This window comes from Polypterus senegalus, chromosome 13 (genome assembly GCF_016835505.1).
Source record: "Polypterus senegalus isolate Bchr_013 chromosome 13, ASM1683550v1, whole genome shotgun sequence".
NCBI lineage: Eukaryota > Metazoa > Chordata > Cladistia > Polypteriformes > Polypteridae > Polypterus > Polypterus senegalus.
The window spans coordinates 142,154,570-142,170,797 of NC_053166.1; the positions used below are offsets into that span (position 1 = coordinate 142,154,570).

The window sequence follows — 16,228 nt, forward strand, 5'->3', positions numbered from 1 at the left end:
ATATTAATGTGTACGGTTTTAATACTTAGGCAGACACAAACTTTTGAGTTTTTCTTCTTCAGTTACAGAACTACAGAAAATGGCTTATTTTGACATTGGAAATGTATTGTTAAAAATACAGAGTGGATGAATATGTGGACAAATCTTTTGTCATGCAGAAAATTATGATGACTTTCAAGGGGATTGAATACTCTGGCACATGACTGTACTTGTAGTATGAGAAAAAGGATTCAATAACAAACCACTTCTGCCATTTTACTGTGCCTCTGGACTTGTTGGTGATGTCTTAGCATGCCTGTTTGCACCTTTGATGCATTATGATTAAAAATCTCATGTAACATTCTACTCAACAAACCAACCTTAAAAATAATAACAAAAAAGGTTTGCCAATAATTGTCAATGATAATTGACAAAGGATATAACTGTGACATTCAGTGGCTCTTCTTCAAAAGGAATCAAGCTGCCCTAAATAACAACATTAAAATGGAAACAGCTTCTCAGCTTCTGTTCAGGTGTATCATTTAAAAGAAAAAATGTTTGAAACCTAGTATGCCAACTGCTTCAGACTTAACACAGTTCTAACAGAAAATTGCATAAGTGCACTCCTCTCTAGCAATTTTGAGTGCTCTAGAGTCCGAGGCTCATTTCACAGCTTACTTGAAGAGAATATGCAGCAAAACAGAGGACACATTACCAACTGATGCTCAAGAGAATGTTGGGCACCCACCCTGATAAATACCACATAAACATCACCAAGAATGGAGTACTAGAAGCACATTAGTAGTGAAATAGCTCACATGAAAGAAGCAAACATTCCGATACACTTGAGCTTAAAAAGTCAGGTAAGAAAGCAAACTATTAGGTTCAGTTTCTTAAAGGTGCTATACCAGTATAATAGCTCAGACTACCAGCCATTAGGTTGCTCATTAGAAACCTAAAGTAATTTGGTTTAACCCTTCATGAGCAAAAATTTCCTAATGTGTCATTGTTATCATTGACTGGGAGATAATAACAATATCTTATACTGTCTACTTATACTAATAAAGAACCCAATGACAACAAACTGAGTTGGACAGACCAGTTCACATTATCCTTAGCAATAGTCTGCAGGTAATTCTGATGAATGCCCAGGCACAATAAGGCAAGCTGAGATACAGTATATGCATTTCTAGAAGTAGGTCTGGTTTAATGTCAGATTAGTAAAAGGTTAATACTGAACCAGACATACTCGACCCAGTCAGCAACAAACAAATACATTTTAACAGAGAGAGATTCTATATACTTTTATGTGTGTAACAATACATATAACACATTATCACAAAATGAACCAGTGCTGTGGTCTCATATTACAGCACAGTAGCTTTTGATTTAACCTCTAATGCAACAGTCCATAATAACAAGAATGTTTTTACTGCTTACTGCCCAGCATGTCCCTTTAAAATTACAGACGCTTCACTTTTCTAGTGAGACAGACACAAAAAATTAAGATGGATTATATGTATCATCACTATCCAGAAGAAGGTTGATGCATTGGGAACAAGTATGGTGTCTCTAGTCTGACTGACATTTCCAATTGTAAAGTATTTTCTCATTTTGCTATTGATAGCAGTTTCCACCTATTCTTTTGACTCCTCACTCTCTTCTTATTTTATATTAACTAGTACAGTGGTTCCCAAACAACTTTCAGCTATCAGAAAATACTACATATTGATTATATTCTAACTGTATAAAATATATGGAAAAGTAAAGGGAACATATAAGGAGGTACAATAACCACTATATGAAAAAACATAACATGGGACCTTATGGTTTAAGTAATTTCAGCTGCATATGCATATTTTTACATAGCAGGGACACAATATTATCTTTACAGCTGATCTTGAATCTTAACTCATGTCTTATTTTAATCATACGGATACAGAAGTTACCCTTCACTTACCAACAAGTTTGACCAAACACAAATACTTTCAGAAATAATGTTAAAATTCTTGGCAAAAATGAAGATGAAGTATTATGTTTCTGTGCATACAAGATGTATAAACTAAGGCAGTGTGCAATAATTGCTGAATTAACCAAACAGGTCAGTAATGTTTTTTAAGTTAATACCTAAAATATTAAATATGTATTTTGAAGTGATGTTGCCTGAAATATGAAAAACAGCAGATAGCTACCTATAGAAATAAAAAAATAATTAAAGAAAAGAAGCATCAATTACAAGTATGCTATTAAAAAATAAAAAAATGACACAACAATACTGATAACTCTATTCTGAAGTCACATTATTTTCTTCAAACTTGTCTGACTGGGTAAGTTGCTTTGATTTGCAATAATTGGAACAGTTTTTGATCCTTTCCACATTAATCTCCCTCTTCCTACTGATATTTAAATGCTGAAACACCACAAGAATAAAAACATGCAACTTTTTAAATTGATGCATGGTGAAATTTCTTTTATAGCTTAAGTAGCAGCCCCATTCCTTGCAAATAGAAATAGGCTTCAAGTAATAGTGGGAGAGAGAAAAATGATGCAGTTGGGTATTGAAATATTTTCTTTAACAATATCATAATGCACTAAAAACAAGTATTGCTGTTTTTTTTGTGCAAAGAATAGGTTTAGTATGTGAATATTAGTCATAATGTTTGTGATATACCATTTGTTGGAATGCAGACATTACTCATGTACTAATAAAACACATTCTTTTTAATGAACCATCTGTCAGAACGAAAAAACAACTATTCCAAATAGAGCAAAATACATACTGGTGATGGGAATGTTCTGTCCAGTTACAGGTTTTATGTTGGTTTTCATAATGTTACAGCAAATAAAGAACTTGAAAATGAAATATGAAGTTTGTAGACCTTGTTATATTAAAATAAAGTTCTAAGACCTTAGCTGAAATGACTTGCCAAATGTAATGTCCTAGAAGAGTGGACCAGCTTTTTCTCCTTGCAAAGATACTTGAGTGGTCATGGGATTTTGCAAATTCTGTCTACATGTGTTTTGTGGAGTTGGACGAAGCTTATGAGAATTTACCCCAAAGGTGCAATAAGACAATAAGGTACCCAGGTCACTGCTGCATAAGACTTGAGGCTGCATGCTTGGTGTTACATCAAAAAAATTCAATCTGGACATATTGCTTCAAAACAACGGATATCAGACCAATGTGTATACACTAACTAAATGCAGTTTATTTTGTTGTGATGTGCAGCCAGAGGTGTGCAAGGTTGCCAAAGACTCCAAAACTGGATCCTGTATTGAATCCACTACAGCTAGGTACAAATACCCCACCAGAAACCCAGAACAGAATACACCAATCCAAAAAAAAAAATTGTTGCCTGGACAAACAACTGTAGCCATGTTTATGGCAAACCAAGGATACAGTACATGCAAAGCTACTATTCCTTTATCATGGCAGTGTATGCCACTGTATTAAAAATTGAATAATCTCTCCTCTCACTCAGTTGATAAGACACAGCATCGCACCCTTAAAGCACTGAGGAATTGTGTTTTTTTATTTCACATGTAATTCAATAATGCATAAAAGCAGCAATAACATTTTTTTTTTGCCTTAAAAGCATGGAAGGATATTCCCAGTTTAATAAACTAAATTTTTTAGGTAAAAGCCTGGATACCTGCAACCCTGCACCAAATTTCAAGCCCTGTTTAAGATTAAAAAAAGAAAAACAGCTGAAAATCCACTTATTACTGAATTTGAATAGAAAAGGAATTGGCTTCTGTACAAGGAATTAAAATGCTTTAAAATGACACAAATGCACATGTTGATGAGCACACTGACGTTATTGATTATCACTAGACAAGCTCTACCACCTAATATAAAACATTTTTCCTAAAACACATATTGCTACAAGAGAGGTTAGATCACATGTATAGAAAAGTAGATTCACAATTACAATCACTGCTTATATAAGCTACACATCTTTCCTTTAAAAACAACACATTCTGTGATAAATGTCTGGCAGTTCAGAAAAGGACACCATTGATGCAAAGAGGTACCTTTCTCTCATGTTCTCAATATTATGAGGACAGCAGAAGAGAACAGATTCCCATTAGGCCTTACATTAAAATAATGCTTAATGTTACAAAGTACTGAATTAAAAGCAATTCAATGTCCTTCTGAAAGAGTAAGGAAATTATCAGCAACCTCTTTCTCAAAGTTTATTTTTTATGAACTACTGACACTGGATTGTGTATATATTTCCTTCATCGAAAATAAACTATCAACATGAAAATCTCACCACATGTGGATATGCATCATAGAAATAAAAATTTCTCTCAGAGAGCAGATTAAAATGTAAAGTAGGATACCACTGTGAAGATATTTCCTATGTAATGGTTTGCATTATGACCAAGTATCATCAAAAATAGCCATGAACGTGGCAGAAACCCAATGGAATGTAAAACTGTCTGGAAATTAAATCTTTTAATGTTTCGTGACAACCGTTCAAAATTAGAGCAGAGAGGGTGAAATCCATTTTGAATCTCATTTTACATTGTTGTGTTAATCAGTTTATTATTATAATTTTTTTTTTCAAATGAACACTCTAATATACTTTTCCATAGCCTACAATCCCAATGTTTGCTTAAACAGATCTCCCCTGGGGAATGAAATGTTGCTGCAGATTGAACACAATTTAATGAATATAAATACATTGCACTTTATATAACTTAATGAACTAGCTCTACTAGTCTATTCATTTGAATCAGTTCAATGATATTTTAAAAACAAACAAACAAGAGCTTTTCTTTAAAAGTGCTCTTTTAACCGTTTCAAATATTGTACCAATAAAGACAAAGAAAAACCTCAGAAGTGGAAGACAGAATACCATTGATAGTGTGCCAGATCTAGCAACGACCTTGAAGAACAGGATTTTGCAAAATAACAAGGAAAGTGAATTATGTATAACAGATAAAATTTCACAGAGTGAGAAATATGCACAGTCAGTTCAAGATAAAAATCTGATAAAAAAAAAAAAAAGGTCACTTTCATTTTTGTGTTTCTTTGTTGAATCTTACAATAAAGGAAACATTGAGGAGCCCAGCCTTCCCAGATGATTAAGTTCAGATATCTATTTTTCTGCTTATTCACCACATTCTAAACTGTACAATACTACTGCTATTTAATCCCTATTGTTTGTTTTGCGTAATGTGATTTTTTTTAGCTATCCTGAGACATAGCCTAAGGCAGAGGGAATAAATTCTTTTTGCATGCTAATACCCCTAAGTAGTCATACTTGCAGCTTGATTATATTTGTTGACATCCTACCAGCATGCATTGATGTGTGTGTTGCTCCCATGACATAGTCTTTCAATGTAAAAAAACAATTATTAACCATTAACAAAACATCTACGGTAGCTACACACTCATAGATACCAGCACCAATCCCCTGTATGCACAAGCTTCCTTTTGGAGTCAGGTTTTGATCAAACATTTCTAACAGAGCCAAGAAAGGTTTATTTTTTTTTTATTTTACTCCCAACTTGTTATTCCTTTGCTTAAAGAGTTCAGCAGCCAATAAAGAACAGCCTTACTAAAAATATACAATAAGCACCATCTAGTGGTCAAAGGTGATTAATCACAGCAACACTGGGCGAAGCCACTGTAGCACCAATTTGAGTGGCACATATTGCAAATTTTGAAAGAAGGCAAAAAAAAAAAAAAAAAGATGTCAGATACATTTTATAAATAAATAACCATCATGCTGAAAAACAAGCAGTCAGTCAGATAAAAATGGAAAGAAGCATTCAATATTTGAGACCCTCTCACAACAAACACAAAGAAGGATTTTGCTGTATTAAAATGAAAAATATGCAAAATTCTGAACTTTGTCTTCATTACATATTCTTTGATTTTAAAATCAATATACGGAAAACCGTATTTATAAAGGTTATTAAAGGAATATTCCACCCAAAATAGATAATTTTTATATGATACTTAATCTATGTAGTTTGTAATGATGGACAAGAAAAATTTGTAATCTCATGTTTTCATGAACAATGGAGATAAAAGTTTCTAACAGAATAGAAGTCTATGGTGGCCAGCGTAAAAAAATCTCACAACACTTGTCGTGTCTGGATGTGAAGTCATCCAGGCGTATGCTCACAGCATCCCAAAAACGTTTATTTTTACTAAAATATTGTTAAATGAATCACTTACAACAAACGCTCTTTGAACCAAAACAGAACATGCTCAGACACGAACAAGCTTTTGAATTTTAGACCCTGATTGTTACATTTACTGTATAGTCATATCTACAACTGGAGTACCTCAGTATTATTTAACAGCAGGCTGTAAAGCCACATGCGTGTATTGACATTCTGCTGTTGAAGCATCTCTGATAAACAGTCTGAGGCATACTTTCTTCTTGATAATGCCTTTACTCGCTTTTCTTTGACATTTAATCTTCAGTTGTACATTTCTCTCAGTGAACTTTCCAATGCCGATTTCAAGTAAAACGCAATGTTGGATGATGAATAAGCCCTTACTGAGCTTGTGACCAACGACTGAAAGGGAAAGTCTTCAATACAAAATCTAAAGCGAGTTTTATTTCAGAAAAGCACTTTCCGTAAGTGCTTTATTTAACAATATTTTAGTAAAAAAATACATGTGTTTTGGATTTTGTAAGTTTACATCCAGATGACTTCAGTGGTGGACTATGCAACACAAGTAATATGTGATTTTTTTCATGGTATTGTTTGCTGTTGGTCAATATATGAAACATTTTATCTCCTTTCTACATGAAAACATGACCTTAAAAATCTTTTTCTGCTATCATTATAAACTACATGGGTTACATATTATATTGTATAAAAAGTATAATTTTTGGGTGTAGTATTTCCTTAAAGTCTGCTATCAATTTGAAATAAGTACTAAAAAAAAATGAAGACAGTTATGCTCCTTTTCCTTCCAGCACCAGGAACCAGAATGAGACTAGCTGCCTGCTTCCAGGAGCTCAAAGAGATGCATTACCTATAAACTGGGCTGTTAAATTCAGTAGCTGGAAGGCCAAAGGCTTTTGTATCCGTCACTTTCTCCTTTCATAATCAGTTACTAGTGCTAATGGAATATATTATGTTGCTTTGATTTTAAGTGACTTGCATTTTAATTATTACATTTTTTTTATTTAACAGGCAAACAAACAATAATTAGATGCAAAGTGAGACAGCAAATGACCAGATCAACCATTTGTTCTGCAATTTTCATACAATATCTGTCTTAATAAAATATTTGAAAATAAAAAAGTGAAGGTCAGAGAGATGTCAATTTGTGTTGTGACCAGCACAGAATTTGGATGGTGATCTCAGAGAAGAGAAAAATCAGCCTTGGAAATTTCTGATGTTGCAAAATGACAGCACTAACTAGTCACCGAATTAAATAACGAATTTAGTTAAAAGTTAAATGGGAGGTTGGTTGTAGTGAAAATTAACTGTTTGAGATCCCGGAGTTAGCTGTTCATCAGCTGACTTGCTTTGCCTCTCTTTATTGTTTGAGAGCTGGTTAAGGAACAAAAAAAATATAATGCAAGTCAATGATAATTAAGTACGGCAAAAGAAGTATGTTATTAGAAGCAGTAATTGGTTACTAATTAAGAAAGTGCCTCGGAAAAAAACCTGCAGCCACTGCGGCCCTCCAGGATCTGGGTTTGACACCCTGATAAACTGATCGTACTAAACTTTAGTGATGAATATCTGTATGCTTATCCACAGTTGTTTATTTTTTATTTTTACCTTCCACCATCAAATTATTTGATATTTGAATATACACAGTGCTTTCTTAAGAAGCAAAGTTGTGTTATAATCTAAATAAGTGTTAGCGCAACTAAATATTGAATAAAAAGCAAATTCTGAACAAGAAAAAACAATCAATGGAAACCCACACAATTAATAATTTGAGTAGGAGTACAGGATGCATGATGACTACTCTTGTTGAACATCTAAACATTTTAATACATTAAACAGCTGGTACAAAGAGCCTTCCAGAAAAATATAATGGTAACAAAACAAGAACTACATTTGCCCTGGCACTGCATGCTTCCTGGCAGAAAAAGTGATTTTAAGATCAACAATAACAAAGCAAGGGTAACAATTAAAACAAATCCAGTATGGAGCAGGTAATCTCAATTGCAGTGATGTACCAAATTAATTTTTTTTTACTTTTTAAAATTCTTTAGTTAATGCATTAAAATTTAAAGCAAGACAAAACAAGCTCTATTTACCAGCAGGCTACAGAGTTTCAACAAAGGCAACAAATCTGTATCCTTCTATATGTTTAAACTAGCTGAAATACCCAGTGTTGCCCGGAAGGAAAATAAAGTGTGTTTAAATTGTTTGAGAAAAATATCTTTCTATCTATTATAAAAGGAACCCATGGGACGAGACTTTCTCAGAGATAATTTTAACTCCCGCGAGAGATAATTTCAGGTACTGCGAGACAAGACTTTTTGCCAAGAGATTTTGACAAGTCCCGCCCTCTTTTCAAACATTTAAAACCACACCCACGGTCCAATCACTTATCATTCGTGTGAATGCTATTGTCAGAGACAGTTCCTGCACTCTCAGTTCCAAACAGGGTCGGAAATAAAAGACAAAGAGTAGAAGACAAAGTAGAACGTCGTAAAGAGGTTCAAAAACGTTGGGGTGATACACATGCAGAGCAGGTTAGAGATTATGAAAGTACTAAAATTCAAAAGTCTCAAAAAACTGACAGTAAAGATCGCATTAGCGCTAACAAATGGAAATTATTACTCGGTGAAATAATGGAACAGCAAAAAGAGATTGAATATATCGACATAGGTGATATGAAAGAAGGATGTAGATATTGTTTGGCTTTAAACTTTAAGTTGGAGACTTGTAGATCATCTAATTCGTGTTGCTATCAGGGTAGTAGTGTTTTTTCCCCAATGAAGAGGCGTATCCGCGAGTATTAGAAGATTTGTTGTTTGGTGAAAGTGAAATCCACATACGCGAGTGGCAGAGATGCAAAGTGGCTGACACGTAGCGCAGGCCGTGAGTTGGCAAGCGAAGTGAGCAGGGGGCTAAGCCCCTAGTAATTAAAAAAAAACAACTTTAAAAATAAAAATAAATTAACAAGCAATTAAGACTCACTAATGTGTTTGTCTTGCAGTCTTGTATGTACAGTGGTGTGAAAAACTATTTGCTCCCTTCCTGATTTCTTATTCTTTTGCATGTTTGTCACACAAAATGGTTCTGATCATCAAACACCTTTAACCATTAGTCAAATATAACACAAGTAAACACAAATGCAGTTTTTAAATGATGGTTTTTATTATTTAGGGAGAAAAAAAAAAATCCAAATCTACATGGCCCTGTGTGAAAAAGTAATTGCCCCCTGAACCTAATAACTGGTTGGGCCACCCTTAGCAGCAATAACTGCAATCAAGCATTTGTGATAACTTGCAATGAGTCTTTTACAGCGCTCTGGAGGAATTTTGGCCTACTCATCTTTGCAGAATTGTTGTAATTCAGCTTTATTTGAGGGTTTTCTAGCATGAACCGCCTTTTTAAGGTCATGCCATAGCATCTCAATTGGATTCAGGTCAGGACTTTGACTAGGCCACTCCAAAGTCTTCATTTTGTTTTTCTTCAGCCATTCAGAGGTGGATTTGCTGGTGTGTTTTGGGTCATTGTCCTGTTGCAGCACCCAAGATCGCTTCAGCTTGAGTTGACGAACAGATGGCCGGACATTCTCCTTAAGGATTTTTTGGTAGACAGTAGAATTCATGGTTCCATCTATCACAGCAAGCCTTCCAGGTCCTGAAGCAGCAAAACAACCCCAGACCATCACACTACCACCACCATATTTTACTGTTGGTATGATGTTCTTTTTCTGAAATGCTGTGTTCCTTTTACGCCAGATGTAACGGGACATTTGCCTTCCAAAAAGTTCAACTTTTGTCTCATCAGTCCACAAGGTATTTTCCCAAAAGTCTTGGCAATCATTGAGATGTTTCTTAGCAAAATTGAGACGAGTCCTAATGTTCTTTTTGCTTAACAGTGGTTTGCGTCTTGGAAATCTGCCATGCAGGCCTTTTGCCCAGTCTCTTTCTTACGGTGGAGTCGTGAACACTGACCTTAATTGAGGCAAGTGAGGCCTGCAGTTCTTTAGACATTGTCCTGGGGTCTTTGTGACCTCTCGGATGAGTCGTCTCTGCGCTCTTGGGGTAATTTTGGTCGGCCGGCCACTCCTGGGAAGGTTCACCACTGTTCCATGTTTTTGCCATTTGTGGATAATGGCTCTCACTGTGGTTCGCTGTAGTCCCAAAGCTTTAGAAATGGCTATATAACCTTTACCAGCCTGATAGATCTCAATTACTTCTGTTCTCATTTGTTCCTGAATTTCTTTGGATCTTGGCATGATGTCTAGCTTTTGAGGTGCTTTTGGTCTACTTCTCTGTGTCAGGCAGCTCCTATTTAAGTGATTTCTTGATTGAAACAGGTGTGGCAGTAATCAGGCCTGGGGGTGGCTACGGAAATTGAACTCAGGTGTGATACACCACAGTTAGGTTATTTTTAACAAGGGGGCAATTACTTTTTCACACAGGGCCATGTAGGTTTGGATTTTTTCTCCTAAATAATAAAAACCATCATTTAAAAACTGCATTTTGTGTTTACTCGTGTTCTATTTGACTAATGGTTAAATGTGTTTGATAATCAGAAACATTTTGTGTGACAAACATGCAAAAGAATAAGAAATCAGGAAGGGGGCAAATAGTTTTTCACACCACTGTATGTTATCATCCAGTTGACGGTCGAAACCAGCCAACTCTAATTTCAAAAGCAACAGGGGCGCAGTGGTGCTCAAATATAAAGAATGCTGGCAGTCACCTCCAGTTCGCCCTCTGGTGGTCATTCCGAGTGTCAACTGGATGATAACTTCCATTTTACCATGTATACATAACAATAAACTTAACCCTGAACTTCAATCAATGAAACTTTAATGTTATGACATCACTCGTATGATGTAATGTAACAGATAAATTAAACAATTATATTTTATTTGTCTACCGTTATGAATGCGGGCACGTAAAATATGCGTTTTAGCACAAATTTAGGGGATGAACTTCATTTTACCATGAATACATGACAATAAACTTAACCCTGAACTTCAATCAATGAAATTTTAATGTTATGACATCACTTATATGATGTAATGTAACAGATTAAGATATTCCAGGAACTAAAAGCAAACATGCGTCATTCATTGCCTTTAGAAGTTATATAACCCAAAGGGGAAATTAAAAAGAAATGTAGCCCATCAGTCACAGTAAAAGCAATGTAGTCTAAAATAATAAGTAACAATAAACAAAAATAATATAACTCTTCAAATATTGTGAAAGTGTGATTTTCACAGCTTTACACGTCAAGTTAGCACTAAATTTACAGTAATGATTTCTCCACAGTTAATGTTTTACTTGAATGTTCCACATCCTCATGCCAATAACAGAAAGAAAAAATACAGATATTAAATTATATTTCACAATATAAGGGTTTTACTAATTTACGCAGCATTCTGCCTCCTGATTTCTCCTCCAAAGTGGCAGATGAGGTTCTGCATTATTCACTACTAGGCTTTAATTCTGCTCACAAATCTTTCAGCTGTTCATGTGATGTAACTATGATACTTTTGTTTCCCCCGAGATCAATAACAATGTTCTAGGCGAATAAATGATACAGCTGCTTGTGAAAATATAGAAAATACAAAATTCAATACCACAGCCTTGAATGTGACAAAAAAAAAGTAATGACGAGTGGGGTAGATAAACATTACCTCAGTATGATTAAAGCTGATCCATTTATACTCAACCATCAGTACAAACTAGAAGCAACTGCTAAGTGCACAGAGATAACAGGGTCATGTAAACACTTTCTATTGTCTCATTAAAATGGCATCAATTTCTTCTAATGCTGGAAGAACAGAGGAGAAGGAACTGGAAACTAACAATGATTCAATGTGTTAATTATGCAGTCTTGTAGTGATGGTCATTAAAAATACAATAAACAACTTTGTTGATTCAAGCACACATTTTAGAGAAGTGTGGTGAAAATTTTTTTCTTTACATATGCAATGATATTTTAATCTAATATTTATTTTCTTGCAATGAATACGAAGATTTTACTGTACAATAACTGCAAAATACTGATGCAGCAGAGTGTCAGAAGAATATCTGAAGCTTGCAGCTCCATTGGAAAACTTCAAATGTGAACATCAAATACAATGTGAAGTCATCAAAAATCCTTTGTGGAGTCACAGAATCTAGGTTTATAAGAATCTTAAAGTTGCAAAATGAAAACTACACACAAAACAAAAATGCTGTGGGGAACTGTGCACACACAATCACATTACTGGCCCTTTCTTTTCTGTGTTGTGACCATATCAGATATTTTTAAAGGATACATTAGGAACATTATCCATTCATTTATCTACTTTCTGAAACTGCCTAATCCCTTGTGGGGCAGCAGGAGTTCCAGAGCTGAAATAGGACATCAGTCCATATCTGGGCACACACAAAATTGGAAATACACTGTTCAAACACTACAGCATAACAAATCAAAGTGACAGGACATCTTCAGACTGTAGGAGGAAAAGGGAGCACCTGGCGGAAACTTTTTATGAAAAAAAAAAAATTTAATTCACTATCACAAATAAAAGATTGCATTCCATAAACAGGAAAGGATTTTACTATAACCATTTAAATGTTGATCCAGACATGCCAAGCCAGTTTCACTTGGATGTTTGTTAAACATCAAATTAAACCTACAATTGTTTGCAAATATTTAATATTTTTAGTATTAGAAATGCCAGCTTTGTAAGGCAAATGCAAAGCAATGCATTATAATTTTAAAAACCGGTATTATCTTATTAAAAACAGTGTATAGAATTAAAGGAACGCCTGTTTTTTGTATATTACGTATCAATAAAGAAGTATTTAATGCATTTAGACAGCATGATTTTGAACTGTGGAGAGATCCCCCTCCAGACTTCATAGCTCCCCTTAGGAACAACCATACAAATGTATATATGTAAAATATATATATATATATATGTAAATATATATATATATATGTAAATATATATATATATATATGTAAATATATATATATATATATGTGTATACATATATATTTACATATATACATTTGTATGGTTGTGTGTGTATATATATACACATGTATAAATCATTGTTAATCATGTAATCATCACCTAACTCAAAAAGACAGGATGCAATATGTCACTATGCTCTAGGACACAAAAATTAAGTGGTCATAGTCCACTAAGTGTCAGAGCAGCCTCAGTTTCATGCTAGGCAGCTTAAAGTTCTAATTAGTTTAACTGCCCCAAACCATAATGACACTCACCCAATCCACTTACCTTTGTAGAAGAGCTTGTTGCATGTTTTTACTTGCTACCAGGGTTTCTCCCATGAACATGTGCAACATGATTACATTACAGCAGTGCTCCATGAACAACATCACCGCATCTGGCTGAAAGGTGCCATTACGAGAAATAATGCAGAGACGCTCAAGAGCAACACAGTGGGTGAGGGCCTGGAAAAATTGAATATTGGCACTAATGTATGGTTGCTCAAGACTGCAGAGAGAAAGCAGAGACCAAAAGTCAGTCAGATTTAAGGAAATGCAAAATGGAACAAAAGACTCATACACTAATGACACTGTAATAAAAAACTAACCCTACCTCTACTACAAGAGCATGTACAGTAAATGGCAAAGATATGTGACTAAGCCATTACAGTTTGAAGCTGACAGGAAGATAGGCTTGACAGATGTTGAAGACTACACAACGTTGCCCTTTATATGCAGCTATATAAAGTAACCTTAATAAATAAATGACAGACTTAAGCAAAAGGCAAATATATAGTGTATTTAAATCATTTCAGGATCACAATGCTCAAGAAAAGAAGGTGTCTTATGCAGGAAACCACTGTCTATTCATTAAAGTGTTCTACTATAAGGATTTTAAAGTTTAAAAGCAGCATGGAAAACAGTTCACTTTCATAAGTATCCGTATGTGAATCAAGCACAGTCCCACACATAAATTAAAAAACACACTCGGATGTCCAGGCAGGATTTAAATTGTTTAAGGTATGCATGCATCAACTCCAAACTGAATTATTCTAAATACACCAATATGATGATAATGGCTGTTAAGCCTCTAACAGCAGTATACAATTTTTGATGAGTATAAGTAAAGGAATACAGTACTTAATCATGGAAAAGTAAAACAGACATTGCAGCTGAAGCACAATACTATAAAAGACAACCAGGCAAGGTCAGTCCATATCACTGACTTTCTGTGTAACCCTGAACAAGTCATTTAATCTGCTAATGCTCCATGCAGAATAATATACAATCAAATGTACCATGGACTTGTAGTATGTATGATCCTTTCAGTAATAATAGCGTCAGATAAATATAACACAAAACAAACCCATCAGGAATTAGGAAAAATTGCTACCATTTTTCCTTGTTGGTACGTTAAATCACATAAACACATTAGGAGTAACCAGTAATGCAACAAACTACTTTTAAAATGCACCGTGTCCCCAGAGGAAGAGGATTTTTCATTTTAAGTATTAAAACATTTAAATCAGTTGTGTAATCCTGGAGGGCCAACGTGGCCGTTTGCTGCAAAGCTAATCTATTGTGAATTTTTAAGACACTAGACAGAAACTAGGGTAAACCACCTAATTAAATAAGAAATTCACTTAATAGAAAGGACGGCTATCAAATTAAGAAATAGGTTGGAATGAAAACTTGGAACTACTGTGGCTCTCCGGGACCAGGTATGGACGCCCACAAGCGTAGACACATTTAATTCCAGTCTACCAGTATTTCTTTGAGTTGTATCTATGAAAGCATTTAGTTAAATATTTTTAATTAAAAAGTTAAAACCATACAGTAGGGAAAGCAATTCTGGTTCTGCAGTACTATAGTGCATCCAATTTGTGTTGCAATCTATCTGTTAACCAGAGAATAATTCTTGTTCTGAAACTTCTCCCTTGGTTATTTTCGTGGTTTTCTTGCTTTACCGATGATTCAAATGAATCTTCAGTGTCAAACGATGCCAAGGTATGGACTACTTTCAGACCACTCTGTAACTTATTTTCATAATTGTTTATCTAAATGCCCCATAAGCTTATAAATAGAAGCATTAAGACGATGTGTAAATGAACATTTCTTCTGAAGAACTTGGTTTCTGCTAATTATAACTCACTACATCGTATTTAAAGCAAAACAAAACTGAACTTTTAACAAGTTTGGACAAGGAGACTTGATTGAGTCTTAAGAACTATAGAAACCTATAATGCAATTTACATGTTCTTTCTTTGTTATAAAAGCAGAATACATATTAGATTCATTCTAATGTGTAAAAATGTGTCCATACAAAACATCTAAGTGAAAAAGGAGTTTATTAAAAAGAAAGCCATACCAATAAAGGCCTTCCAGGACCAGAACAGCCTATTTCAGATGAATATAAACACTCATAATGTGTTTATTCTTAATTAAAAGTAATATTAATAAATTAAAAGCAATATCACTTTACATTTGGAAAACTATTTTCAGTTAGTACTCTGCTATTTCATTTGATGGTATCTAGCCATCCATTTTCTAAAATATTTTATAGTTACAGAAGGCAAAGCCTATCCCTGAAGCATCAAGTGCAAAGCAGACTGGGATTCTAGGACATTATGGCATTCTCATACATACACCAATAGTCACTCAAATTGTGACATTTGGAAACAGAAATTAACCAAACAAATTTAACCTTGAGAAAACCTGGAGATAAACCATTCAGGGCTGAGGTAGAAATGCAAATTCACAAAGACAATGATCAAACCTGAAATCAAAACAAGGTCCATAAAGCTGTCAAGTAACAGTGCTAACCTACTTGTCATCCTATTTGTTTTAAATTAAGTTCATTTTCATTTTGGGGTGAAATTGTTTTGATGAGGCAGTTGGTGTAATTTTTCAACCATTTTAAACTGAATTCAAATCCCTGCCCAGTGATTAACTGTTGACAGTTGAAGGATATAAGGAAAGCTAAAAGGAAGAGTGAGAAGATAATAGCAGGGAAAGCGAACAATGACCCAAAGAGATTCTTTCAGCATTTTAGTAGTGAAAGAATAGTTAGATAGGAGGTGAAGTGCATCATAAATAGTTAAGGGGAATT

General features: G+C 34.5%; 1 protein-coding gene across 2 annotated transcripts in view; it reads right to left on the reverse strand.

Annotated features, from left to right (window-relative positions):
- The window catches only part of fbxl18 (F-box and leucine-rich repeat protein 18), a 64,964-nt gene that overhangs the window by 39,548 nt on the left and 9,188 nt on the right, over nt 1-16,228 (reverse strand). For both annotated transcript variants that reach the window (XM_039775519.1, XM_039775518.1), the window contains one exon: nt 13,409-13,627. In XM_039775519.1, coding sequence (XP_039631453.1) covers nt 13,409-13,627 — 219 coding nt within the window. The remainder of the gene's footprint in view (nt 1-13,408; nt 13,628-16,228) is intronic.